Below are 13156 nucleotides of genomic sequence, written 5' to 3'. Positions count from 1 at the left end.
TTCGTGACACATGGTCAACTTCTTCATCATAGCTCATTGAAATACCGTCTTCCCCACATAACTGTCAATAAACCCTAACCTCGAGGTTTTGATTCTCAAAGACCTCCCTGAGGAAAATGTTCAAAATTGCCCACATTCGTTCAACTGAGAAAACGCAATTGAGGTACGTTGATTCCAGTTATTGATGCCGGCCTACACTTGAGACTTCAATTCTCAATGTGTTCCTATGCGCATCCCAAAAAATCCCACAAACATGCCCCAGTGGGGAAAAGCACATTGATTCTTATTACGGACCTCAGTATAATTACTGTCTCAACCTTCCCACGAGATTTCAGTTCTCGGAGGGCTCCCAGAAAATCCCAAAAATTCCACAAGCCCCAGTGGGGAAAAACACATTGATTCTTATTACGGACCTCATAATACTGTCTCAAAGTCTTCCCACGAGATTTCAGTTCTCGCTGGGCTCCTAGCAGATCCAAGAACAAATTGCCTCAGGCAACTTAGGGCCAGACTTCTCCCATGTCTGTGTCTGAAAGTTAGAGCCATCGGGATTGGACCCGGTGGTTTGTGCTTGAAGGCTACATTTTAAACAAAAGTTTTATGCTCTATTGCCCCTGTTTACACAATTTATGATGCCCACGGTAATCTCTTAGGAGCTCTAGTAATACGAAGCCCACGAAACCCTACCCACGGGATTCTAGTTCTGGCAGCGGTTTCCATCGTTCAAAGTACGGCCGGCGATCCACGCTTGAGATATCAATTCTCATTGCGCTCGTTCCCAGATTATCCAAGAACAAATAACCCACTCGGTAAGCTCAGGTCTTGACTCATTGCACTATGTCAGTGCTCGCAAATTGAAGCACCCGGGACTACTTGGAACTGATCTGCTGCGGCACACTTCTCAAATCTTCAATCCGGCGATGGCTAACTGAGCTCAGAGAAATCATCATTGCTCCGCAAAACCTACAGTCAAATTGTGTGAGTTTGTGAACTCTTCAGAGTTTCAAAGGACACAGAGAAGTAAGTTGGTCCTCTCTTGCTTTCTGCCTTCTGCAGTCTCAAAATGAATCACAAATTTTGAATTATGCCACAACCGTTTATTGGGGGGCGTAGGGGGTGTTCGACTTGAATTATGGGTGCACAATAGCTAACAGTTGATAAAAAGCAGTTACGTAATATCGATCCTCTCAACTTGCATCGACAGAGCAGAGACTTAGTGCCATATCTTGTTGAATTATCGAATTGTTATGGACATGGCCGGCCTTCAACGAGGCGCCCCGTGAATTGTATCTCATCCGCCAGTGCTTCTGAGGTGTGCACAACAGCAGATACATGGTAAGATGGTTCCACCCTCTCTTGCATTTGCTGCGAAACTAAACATTGTCGTGGCAGAAATGTTTCAATCTTTGCATTCGACCAATTCACATGGCTTAGTGAAAATCCTACTTCCCCATCGTTGGTACGAAACTCTCATTGCCTGCCACTGGCGACTTCTTCGAGAAAGAGGCAAATTGTTGGAGGGCATAAAGCAGGTGATAAAAGAAGCAAAAAAAATGGTAGAGATTACTGGAAAGAACGGGAATGGTGTGGGAAGATTTCAACTCAGCTCGGAAAGAACAAGATGCAGATATGACCAATTCAACTGTACTTACATGCTTCTCCAAATTTAATCCTTGTTGATATCACAAATACCAACGATACTATTTTACAAAGGAAATGAAAAAGATACAAAAAGATGAGGAGGTGAAGGTTCCTTTTATAGGAAAAGTTACCAGCAGCTTGGCACCATTTTTGGCTACTTTGTTAGCAAATTCACTACGTTGGTTCGCGCCAAAATACCCTAATCGTGATTGGTCAAGCTAAAATGAAACAAACTTCATTTACAAGCCATAATATCGTGGAACACACTATGATAAGGACAGTTGTAAGACACCTAGGTATCACAAGGACACATATATAAGATACTACTATTACAATAGGAATAGGCATCATTTAGTGTTCCTATTAAGCCTTGGTGTGGAGTAAAGAACAAATAGAATGAGCAACCAAAATCATGCATCACAACTAGTAGATGATAAGTACACCAACCACACGCAGGGGGGGAATACATTAGATAATCGAAAAGTTGTGAGATCAACGATGTATGGAGAAATCTTTCCCATGGATCTCATTGCGTAAATTCATTGAAATTGAGAAAACGGGTCATTGGTTATGAGATCTTACATACTCATCGTTGCAGCTAGTGACTTCTAAGAGGGAACGATGTAATAGATGCACCTAGGTCAGAGGTACCGACTGGGTTGCTGTTTGACTTGTGTAGGTGGTATAGCTTGAGTGTACAATTGTGAACTGTTGCCTCTATGAGATTCATGAGATGTATGTGATAGATGTAGTGGTCGACTATGAAGCTATGATGCCGTTTCTTGACATCGCAGGTATATTGTGGGATGTGGGGTGCTTGGTCAAGTATTGGTGCTGGATAGGAATTAGAGAAGATTTTGCAGCTAAATCATTTCTCTTCTGTTCTCGGTTATATTTGAGTGAAATGTGAGTGAGGGTGCCAATAGATGGATATGAGCAAACAGGATGAAGACTTGGTGAAGTGTATATTCTTGAGCTTCAGATTTATTTGTGGAGATCGTGTTCGTAACCGAAGAGAAACGAAGTCTTTAATAATGACTAATCAGATCATGCGTTTACCCCACCCGATCGACTAGAATCTGGGGAAGGTTCGCCACCACATCTGAATTTGAATTTTATCTCCGATGGGATTTTGAAAAACCAATCTGTTCTCTGGTCTCTGTTCTCGTTCTCACAGCCCGAATGCCGGTAGTGCGTTAGGTATCATTTAAGCTTCTTTATTCGTACTCGTATTCTTTTGCTATGTGTACCTATTGAAGTTGCATGGTGTTTATCTCGATTGCGATGAAATCGCCATATCGGAAACGTGTTGTGGATGGGAATTGTGATTACGATCTTGATGGCTCTTTTCATAGAGATTCGCGTTGTTTTTGCCACTATTTGAGGGGAATAGTGGGCTGGTTTCACGAGTACATCACTCAGTTATGATTCTAACTTAGATGAAGGCGAAGTATCGCCTGTGTACATCCCGAATTTGTGGCTTGCTTCTTATTAGAAAGTTCTTTGCTTAGAAGAAGACAATGCGCTGACGAATTGTAGAGTTGGCCACCGTTGAGGAGCACTGCATTATTCAATATAGCTCGGTTCCAAGATATAGAGGCATCAATATGCAGATTTAAAATGTTCGAAGATCTGGCAGATTATGTAATTATGTTTGGAAATCAAAAAGGTTCTCGATCGTTGGTATCACGGTAATACATCATTACTAGCGGCTAACGTCTCCGCATTCCATGAATCTCAAGCAAGCGTCAACGCTAAAAACAACATTTTGCTTGGTATCAATTACAACTAAGCCGTTCAGCCAATCAAAGGGTTTCCATTGAACATCCCGCATTCATGAAGTCATGAAGTCATTGATTTTTTTGTGTACGAGGCAAAATGCCGAGAAGGCACGGTACATATATGGCAGGACCTATCCATTGAGTCTAGAAATTGGTTGTTTATTACTATTACATTACTATCTGTAGATACCAATTACTTTTCATTATCTACAATTTTATTTTCACAATAATTCATTATGTCCTCCCGCAAGACTTCCGGTGATCAGTATCGCGACTATCAAGATGATAGAAGCGCAAAGTCTCAAGATGTCGTTTATACAACTGCCAACGGCGTACCAATGCCACATCCATATGAGACACAACGCGTAGGCGAGAACGGACCATTACTCCTCCAAGACTTTCACCTGATCGACCTCCTTTCACATTTCGACCGCGAGAGAATCCCAGAGCGTGTTGTGCATGCCAAAGGTGGTGGAGCTCACGGTGTATACAAAACTACAAATGGGTTGGATGACTTGTGTCTTGCAGATATGTTTCAAGAAGGCAAAGAGTGTCCAATCACCGTCAGATTTTCCACTGTCGGTGGTGAATCCGGTTCGCACGATTGTGCTCGTGACCCACGAGGATTCTCTGTCAAGTTCAAGACCGATGAAGGAAATTGGGATTTAGTTGCCAACAATACACCAGTGTTCTTTTTGAGAGATCCAGCCAAGTTCCCTCATTTTATTCACACTCAAAAGCGGGATCCAGCCACCCATCTTACACATGCTGATGATTCAACGATGTTCTGGGATTACCTTTCTCAGAACCCAGAATCAGTTCATCAAGTCATGATTCTTATGGGTGATCGTGGTATTCCAGATGGATGGCGTCATATGCATGGATATTTTGGACATACCATCAAGCTTGTCAACAAGGCTGGCGAATGGGTGTACTGTCAATTCCACATGATTTCCCAGCAAGGAACAAAGTTCTTCACACAAGAAGAGTCTGCCGAGAAGTCACCAGACTATGCTCAAAAGGATCTTTATGAGGCGATCGAGAAGGGTGATTTCCCAAAGTGGAGTCTCGAAGTTCAAACTATGACAGCCAAGGAAGCCGAGGACTTGTGGGAGAAAGAAAAGATTAACGTCTTCGATCTTACCCACGTCTGGCCACACAAGCAATTTCCACTCCGCAAGGTTGGAGAACTCACTCTCAACGAGAATGCAGTTAACTACTTTGCCGAAATCGAACAAGTAGCTTTCAATCCCGCTCACCTGGTACCAGGACTCGAGCCCTCCGCGGATCCAGTTCTTCAATCGCGTCTCTTCTCCTACCCAGATGCCCATCGTCATCGTGTAGGTGTAAATTACCAACAACTCCCCGTCAATGCCCCCGTACCAGTTACCGTATGGGCAACTTCCAGCGTGATGGCGGTATGGCTTTCTACAACCAGGGTTCTCGTCCTAACTATATCTCCTCCATTGAACCCATCCGCTTCAGAGAACGCACAGTCGATACTGATAAACTTCACGGTCACTTCACCGGTAACGCAGTCACTTTCCTCTCTGAAATCCGTGAAGAAGATTTCAAAGCCCCACGAGCCCTGTGGGAGAAAGTCTTCGATGATGGAGCCAAAGATCGCTTTATCAGTAACATTTCCGGACACATGGCGAACTGCAGAAAGGAAGAGGCGATTAAACGCCAGATTGCTATTTTCCGCGAGGTATCCGAGGATCTAGCTAGTCGTCTCGAGAAGGCAACGGGTATCAAGGGATACCCAGGTATTGCGGACATGAACTTCAGTGGTACGCATAATGGTATGGCGAAGGATGAGAAGAACCGAACGGCGAACATGATGAAGGGGGTTAGTTTGAGTCATAATGAGAGCAATGGGGCGCCAATGAAGGGTAGTCATGCTACTACCGTTAATGGCAATGCTACTAACGAATCGAAATTATAAGATGGGGGTTTAAGGGTTTGGGTGTTGTGGGCTGTTGGTTATGAATATGTATATATATATCAGGAACTTTGGAGCTTAGGAACTAGTACACGATTGTAATTCCGTTACTTTCATTTCTACTTTAAAAAATATCAAGATAGTAATGAATGGTCCAAGAGAAAATAAGAGTATGTTACTGGAACATGCTATGTGATGTCTTGATAAGTACAAATATCTTCTTATCTCAAATAACACAATACAATACAACGTTCAGCCAGGATAATCTCCACTTCCAAATCAACATCCGCAATGCGAATCGATGTCCCCAGATACAAATAATCGTCATTTCCTGACTCCTGAATAGGAATGATGATATCTTGATTTCATTAATTAACATATCATACAGTCAGCGTACATAACACAATGCTCGAACAAACCACAATCTTAAGTATCTTGACTCTTCCCATTATATTTCACATTTCATTTCAATTCATAATACTCTCCTACCTCCTAGCTAGCTCAATGAGTTGAAGCTAATATAAATATGTCCTGGTCCCTTGCAGCAGCAGCAGCACATGAAGTTCTCATACCAAACAGACAGAGAAAATTCTCAACAGACAAGAGTGTATCAACTTTCAAATGGCTTGAAAGGCATTCTGTGTGCACCTCCATGGAAAGCATGATATCAAGTGGCGTATATATTCATCGATTCAGAAAGTATTGAAAGTGCATTCTTGCTATACCTATCAACTAATGTGTGCACCATCAACTGGGAGTCACTTGAAATATTGATATATTTTTAAGGGGAATGAATTTGAGTGGGAAAATTTCATATTTTATATTTCACTCTTTCCCTGCTCAACGCACAGAATTTACAGAATTTACAAAATCCAATATATGACCAATCGCAAGGTCTTTGAGGATTCCAATAAACCATAAGATAACCATTTCACAATGACCGCCCCAGTAACCATAGTAGTGTATCATATCATGTACCCTTCCCACCCATGCCACCCATTCTCAAGCCCAAATCAAAAACTCCAATTTCAAACGCCTTCTCGTGCTAACTTTCTAATCCTCACGAACATCCGGTGTATCAACCGCCTCCACCAATCCTCTAAAATTCTCCCAGGCCGCGTTTTTCGACAACCCTTCTAAAAGATCTCTCAATCTATGCTTTTCATAAGGTAGTTTATCTACCGAGATTACCGTCAATATTCGCTTGATTATAGTCCTATTATCCCGGTTGCTGCATATGCTTGCAATTTGTGGAATGGAAAGGTGAGCATTATGGTACCAAATGAAGTAGGGCACGAGTTGTAATTGTGAGACTTTCGATTCTGGATTGGCTTCCAGATAAAATGTTGTGAGTACGTCGGCTGCTAGGAGAACAGGAGATTCTTCGCCATCGTTGGAGTCGGGGGCGGGGTGTATTCTTCGTATGTTTATTGGTGGTTCGGAACCGATGACTCTTCTCACGAGATCGTTTATCTCTATTTCACTTCCTGCTTCGTTTGCAGTTTCGATCGAAGCTTCATTGGTAGCTTTGGGATCTTCGAGCGAAAAATCAGGGTCAAGTGGTAGGGGATCTTGCATGACCTGGCGTCGAGTATATTTTCGTTTTATTGGAGTTTGTGTAGGAAGGTGTGATAGGGGAATAGGCGCGTTTTGGTCGGCGTGAGATGGACGTGGAGGCGTTGGGTCTAGAGCTTGGCGCTTGGTCTCGAGTATATCGTAGAGATGGAAACCAGCATATGAATCTGATGCTGCATATGAAATCTGCTGGATTGATAGTCCTCGACTCCAATCACTAGCTCTAACATCCCCGCCCTTGAACAATGGTAGGTGTAGATGCTCTTCAACTTGCTTTGCTAGCGAAACTAATCTCTTATTGATCAGGTCGTATTCCTGGGAAAGGGTATATTTGACCAGTCGGTGAAGATGGCTAAGCTCAAATATAGAGACCGAACCAATGTTAAGATGTGTTCTGAGACGTGTACAATCTGCGCTGATTGCCACGCCTACTTTCGTGACTTTTGGATCCTCCATAATTTTCTTTAAAGTTGGAGCCACGAGTTCCGAGGCGTTGACTTGTGGAAACAATGCAATGTGAAAGAGACCAATTCGCTCTTCTGTTGCGAGTTGAATCAAAGAAACGTTCTTCTTTGGCCCATGATACGCGCGTGCCTCTGCCTTCCATTCTATATCAAACCCTAGAACCTTTTTACCCAAGAAGTGTTGCTGCAACGTTTGTTCCGTGGTTTGCAGACTTCGGCAATAATGTACTTTGACTTTCTTCGGAATACCATTCTCCTCTGGCCCACGATATAGAGTATGTGACCAGTAGGATTCTGGCGTCTCTGGCTCGGCATTTTTCGCCTTTTTAAACAATTCCTCTGTCATTTGGTACGTGGATTCGGAAATCGGAAGTTCCTTCTTAGCAGGATCTTCCAAGATCTCATCTGCTATCTCTTGTCCGTCCGCTACCTCTTGAGCATTTGCTGCTGTCTCAGGCTCCAAGCTATCTTCCTGAGCCACTGTCGCCACCTTCTGAGTTTCCGAGCTTTCAACGTGCGCGTTTGCCAAAACATAACTATCTTCGACGTATGAATGATACTCCAGATTCTGCTCATTCTCTGCTACAGAAGCTGTACTCAAATGTCTCGGTGACCCTGGCGCAGAAACATCTTTGAAGATGATACCATGACTTGGCTGCCATGTCTTTGGGGAATTGGATGAGATTGATCGAGTCAACATAGGACTGCAGAAATTGTATCAGCTGGAGAATATATAGATTGCAGTATAGAGTTACAAAAATACCTTGCTCTCTTTCCACTCATGCCTGCAATTGCTGAACCCATTGCTTCTACAGAGACCAAATTTGATTTCCCAATAAAGGAAGTTATATTCTTCATAATGGGACGCCGAAGTGATTTGCCCACCGTATATGCTCCATGATTACCGGGGAGCATGACACGAGCATTTGTATAGAGAATTGTGGTCCTACGAAGGAGTGGAGGACTAGGCAGATGCACACCAATCGTTGATCCTGGAGGTCGATGATAGGAAACTGTACGGGATTGATGCCTGAGGCTTGAAGATGAATTTGTCTGTTAGTTGGAGAATCACGAGGTTTATGCGATTTTGAGACGAACAGGAAGGAAACAAACAACGAAACCATTATCCGTTGAATAATACGAACTCTGTGACACGGTTTCTAATATCTTCCTGTGGTGTTGAATTGTGAGTCAAATCCCTCTATCCTGCGCTGTCAACCTCACGTGCTTCTACCTTGATTGATTGCCCCCTCCATATGGAATCGCAGTCAATGCCAGACCTGGGGCAATCACTAAGATTTGCTATATTATATCTCTTACCACGCCATCATTTTGTTTCCACGTAACAAACTAACCTTCTTGCAGCTAAATATTTCGATCAGTAAACCTCAAACCAGTCATCCAAAATGGCCAGTCAACTTCTCCCTCTTGGTCAGTCATTCTATCTGCCCGCAAACACACGTACAAACTAACACATCGTTAGAACTTATTGACAAATGTGTCGGTTCTAAAATCTGGGTTGTCATGAAGGGTGACAAAGGTACTACCTCTATCATCACCTCTTTCCAGAAATCCATACTCACACACCACCAGAATTCACCGGCACACTCACTGGTTTTGACGACTATGTCAATATGGTTTTGGAAGATGTTATCGAGTTGTACGTATCTTTTTACTCCATGCAGCTTTGGGAGCTTTTACTGAGTATTCGTAGTGACCACCAATCTGGAAGCCAAACAAAACTTCCTAAAATTTTACTGAACGGTAATGGTATTGCAATGGTACGTATCTTCCCACGTCTTGGTTTACGCATCATGAGAAGAATTCAAGAGCTAATAATAGAGTAGTTGGTACCAGGTGGAGAAGGACCAATCGGAGGATCATGAACGTTATGTGCATTTGTTAACGGGTATCAAAAGTTAAAGAAATGATCATTTTATAGAGAGGAATGCCAAAGTTTTGCGATCCCATTAATCCTCCTTGATGTCATGATTTTATCTCAAATTAAATTGTAATCATTCAAACTAAGATTCAGAGAATCTCAAGTGAGGCCTCTCAATTACTTGTGGTGAACACAACACTCGGTATTCTACCATAGGAGATTTACAAGTGGGATACTCAAATCAACGTCTTTTTCATAGTATCCAATAGTATTGCAGAAAGTGCTGATCCATTGTAATACACACACATAAATTATCTATCATATTATGCAAGTTCAAGGTTTCGGTTTCCTTTCCTCTGATACCGATGTTCCAGGTCTTCCATCATCCTTCAAAATATCCCCCCAAAAATCATAAAAAACGCTATCCCTCGGCTCCTCCACATCTCCATCCTCCTTTCCCCGCTCATCTCCGTCTCTCCTCTCCTCCATCCCATCCCCTCTATAACTCTGCGACCACCTCTTAAACATCTCCTCCGTCTTCGCCCCCTCAATCTGCAAACTATGCGTCTGCCACTCCGGAAACCCTATCTCGATATCCCTCGGACTATCACCCATCCCCCCATACACCAACATCTGACTCTCGTGTCTAACCGGCGACGGATTCACAATCTGCGGTCGACTATGCTCAACTTTCGATACGTAGATCTTCTTCCTCTCTTCCCCAGGGATATCTTTCGCAGGAACAGGCGGTCGATACTCAATATCATAGTCTGGAGGCGTCGTAGCCAGCATATCGCGCACCCTAGTAATGTTTCTCCGATCCTTCAGAGGCGGCGTAGGAGGAATATCATCGTCATCAAATTGCAGTGTCGTATCTTCCCACGCTTTCGTGTTGAGGAAATTTTCCTCGCAGGAATGACACAAACCGCGAGAACTGGTCCATTCGTGTTTCCGACAAAGTTTGCAGAGATCGTTTAAATGCGTGTTCCAGGAATCTTCGCTCGGTTTGCGATTCTTGGGGAGTTCGGCTCCGGACGGAATGGAGTTTTGATGAGACTTTTCTGATGGGAGCGCAGGGGAGTGAGAAAGCAATATCCCACTCTCATTGTTCGTTTCGCCAACACACCCCCAGAAGTCATCGTCGCTATCTTCCTCTTCTTTAGATTTTCCCTTTGACTTTGATTTTGAGCCTTTTCTCAATTCTGTGCTTTCTCTTTTACTTTTCTTTCCCTCGTAACTCGGATACAACAAATATTCAAACGGACTAGGTAGTTTTCCCTTCGAAGACGTCTTTTTCTCATGAGAATCATGCACAGCATCGCGACTCTGTCCCATATACCCTTTTAATTTCTGAATCGGACTTGCTCTCCCCTCTACATTTTTCCCCTTTCCGTTACCTCTACTATTCTTACTATTCTTACTCCCTCGACTTGACGTCGAGCTCGGATTCGAGTGATGTAGCAAATCCGCGTGTTTAGGTATTTCAGAACTGGGCGGAACTACTCTTTCCAATTTCCCCTTCCACATCGCCGCTCTCATCGCTTCTAATTGTGCCATGCTCGTTACTTCTTCCTCACTATCTTGATGCATTTCCTGGCGTCCTTTCCCATCACCAGTCATCCCGTCTTCTTTACTGATTGTCTGCGAACGAGAACTAGCCGGCGTAGTCGCAGAACTCTGATCTCTCTCTTCCAACTTCCCCTTCCTTCTTAATCTTTGTCCCGGCGCAGCCTTATGTTTCCCCGTTGCCATTCCCGCACCTCTCCCCCTCGAATTCTCCGCAACATTCCCACTATCCGTCGTGCCCGTTGTCCCCGTTGTCCCCGTCGCACTCCCCCCACTCCCAACACTACTCCACTGCACATCCGAAAACCTCACACTATCCCTTTGGCTTGTATTTCCCGTCCGATTCTCATACTTATATCCCGCCGGCGGCGGAATCGGTATCGGAATCGGCGAATGATTTGCATTTCCGCGCGGAAGCGCCATGTGCGGCGATTCAGCACGACTATGCGGAGGACTAGGACTATTCTCAGCATACCCTACGCCCTTCGCAAAATCTCTTTCCAATCCCCGTTGCTGTTTCATGTAAGTCTCCGAATCCAACTGCGTCATTCCCCCATACGTTAATCCCTGTTTCTCTCCCCTCCCATTCCTCTCCGCTGCATCTTCTCTCGGCACAAATTTCGGCGGACTCCCATTCCTCACCTCCCTCTCATTTTTCCCCGCCAGAATGTTCAAACTCGACGAGCTGGGAGGACTATTCCCCCCATTATACCCTTTTCCAAAATCCCTCTCCAATCCCGTTGCTGTTTCATGTAACTCTCATAATCCAACCCCGCTGCCCCCTTCTTCCCTCCCCATGCCCCCAGACTCACTCTCGCCTCCTCTCTCGGCTTCAAATAACTCGCTCGCTTCTTCCCCTTCGCATGTTTATATCGCGTTTCCAACCCCCTCTCATAACTCTGACTTCCTCTTTCCCCTCCTATCCTCTCCTCTCCCTTGGATGAAAAACTCCCGCGCACACTCCCGCTGTGGTACTTCCCAACCTGTGTCGGAACGGTCGGTGGATGCATCTCCCCAGGTGGATACCGTATACTCGTCCCCTGTCTTGATCGCGAAAGTCGCCGACTTACAGGTCGCGTCCGGTTCCGAAAGGAGGTTTTCAAATACCGTTTTAGTCGACGGGTGGTGTATACCAAGGGGTTACTGTGAGGCGGCGAAGGAGAATGAGTAGGTGTACCGAAGCGCGGAGGTGTGCTGGTATCGAATCGGAATGCGGTAGGTGTGGTTATGAATTGGGGACTGCGAGATAGGGGGGGAGCTTGGCTAGTTGCTCCGCCGCGGACCTCGTTATAGGTTGTATGTGTGATTTTCATCGTTGTCAATTTTTTGGTGACTTCACTGCTGGGCTTCAGATTTGAGATCCTTCGCTTTTGAGAGTCTTGCAAATAGATTGTAAGTAGACGAGATGATGGCTTTTGTTGGTATTCCTTTCTTTGATTATGTCTAACTCAAATAATGCCTACAATAAGAGATAGAACACTCTTCTCCAATTCTTACTTCTCTTTCACTGAAAGCAAGAAAAAGATGAATTTGTTAGTTGGTGTTCAGCTCAGTATGAATAATAATAAATGCTATCCAAATCCGTGTTTGCTAAAATCGAGAGAGAAGAAAAGAACTCTAGAAGATCCAAACACTTTTAACTATTAATCTTTCTACACATTCTCATCTCTACACACGGTGGTGTCTAAATCTTCTTTGTTCCATTTCTCCACATTTTTCTAGAATTTTGTTTCCTTTATGTGTATATCGGATGGAGTTTTTCGCCACGAAGATTGCACCTTTGAGTCGGCCTATTTATAATCTCCTGATGTATTTCCATTCCCATTACCCTTTCCATTTGCTCCATTCTCTCGAGTCGGTTCTTCTTCTTGTTTGTATTGATTACTCTAAATCACATGGTTTCTTTATCCTTATTCACCAGCATCCTAAAATATATTCTGTTTCTTTGTCGTCGGACGAGGATGCACACTCCGTCTACCCTTTCATATACCATTTTGGAATTGTACTTCTTTGTTGAAGGGGTAATAAATGATGTACCCCCGAGGTACGCTCGAGGTACTTTTAAAACAAAGATAAGATCTTTTGAGTCCAATAAGTGACAAGTTTGAAAACACGAACAAAGAATCAATAGAATAATTATTTATGAATCCTTTTGCCGGATTGTTGACCCCCCCCCACCCAGCATCTCCGATCCTGAACTAAGTTTCTGTGAAGGCTGTAAAGATGCCACTGTGCCGCTGATGCCGGAGAATGTGGCATGTGGGATGTAAAGCGTGAAGAGTACTTATTGTATGTTTGCAGTAAC

At 43.9% G+C, this 13156-nt stretch overlaps 4 protein-coding genes across 4 annotated transcripts; 2 read left to right on the top strand and 2 right to left on the bottom strand.

Annotated features, from left to right (window-relative positions):
* Positions 1–3658: 3658 nt before the first annotated feature.
* Bfra_011886 (putative peroxisomal catalase protein) lies at positions 3659–5367 on the top strand (the record flags this gene model as incomplete). Its single annotated transcript, XM_037342212.1, is given in 2 exon segments — positions 3659–4813; positions 4831–5367. 2 exon segments carry the CDS (start codon positions 3659–3661, stop codon positions 5365–5367), a joined length of 1692 nt encoding a protein of 563 aa, XP_037187870.1.
* Positions 5368–6417: 1050 nt separating this feature from the next.
* Bfra_011885 (putative 3 -5 exonuclease helicase protein) lies at positions 6418–8318 on the bottom strand (the record flags this gene model as incomplete). Its single annotated transcript, XM_037342211.1, has 2 exons — positions 6418–8107; positions 8167–8318. 2 exons carry the CDS (start codon positions 8316–8318, stop codon positions 6418–6420), a joined length of 1842 nt encoding a protein of 613 aa, XP_037187869.1.
* A 491-nt stretch (positions 8319–8809) lies between these two features.
* Positions 8810–9289, top strand: Bfra_011884 (putative small nuclear ribonucleoprotein; the record flags this gene model as incomplete). Its single annotated transcript, XM_037342210.1, has 5 exons — positions 8810–8834; positions 8887–8943; positions 8997–9063; positions 9118–9184; positions 9251–9289. 5 exons carry the CDS (start codon positions 8810–8812, stop codon positions 9287–9289), a joined length of 255 nt encoding a protein of 84 aa, XP_037187868.1.
* Positions 9290–9618: 329 nt separating this feature from the next.
* Positions 9619–12164, bottom strand: Bfra_011883 (uncharacterized protein; the record flags this gene model as incomplete). Its single annotated transcript, XM_037342209.1, has 2 exons — positions 9619–11607; positions 11664–12164. 2 exons carry the CDS (start codon positions 12162–12164, stop codon positions 9619–9621), a joined length of 2490 nt encoding a protein of 829 aa, XP_037187867.1.
* Positions 12165–13156: the final 992 nt, after the last annotated feature.

The sequence above is a fragment of the Botrytis fragariae genome, assembly GCF_013461495.1.
Source record: "Botrytis fragariae strain BVB16 chromosome Unknown tig00000255, whole genome shotgun sequence".
Taxonomy (NCBI): domain Eukaryota; kingdom Fungi; phylum Ascomycota; class Leotiomycetes; order Helotiales; family Sclerotiniaceae; genus Botrytis; species Botrytis fragariae.
Note: the sequence above shows the minus strand (reverse complement) of the source record. Positions and strands in the feature narration are given on the sequence as shown.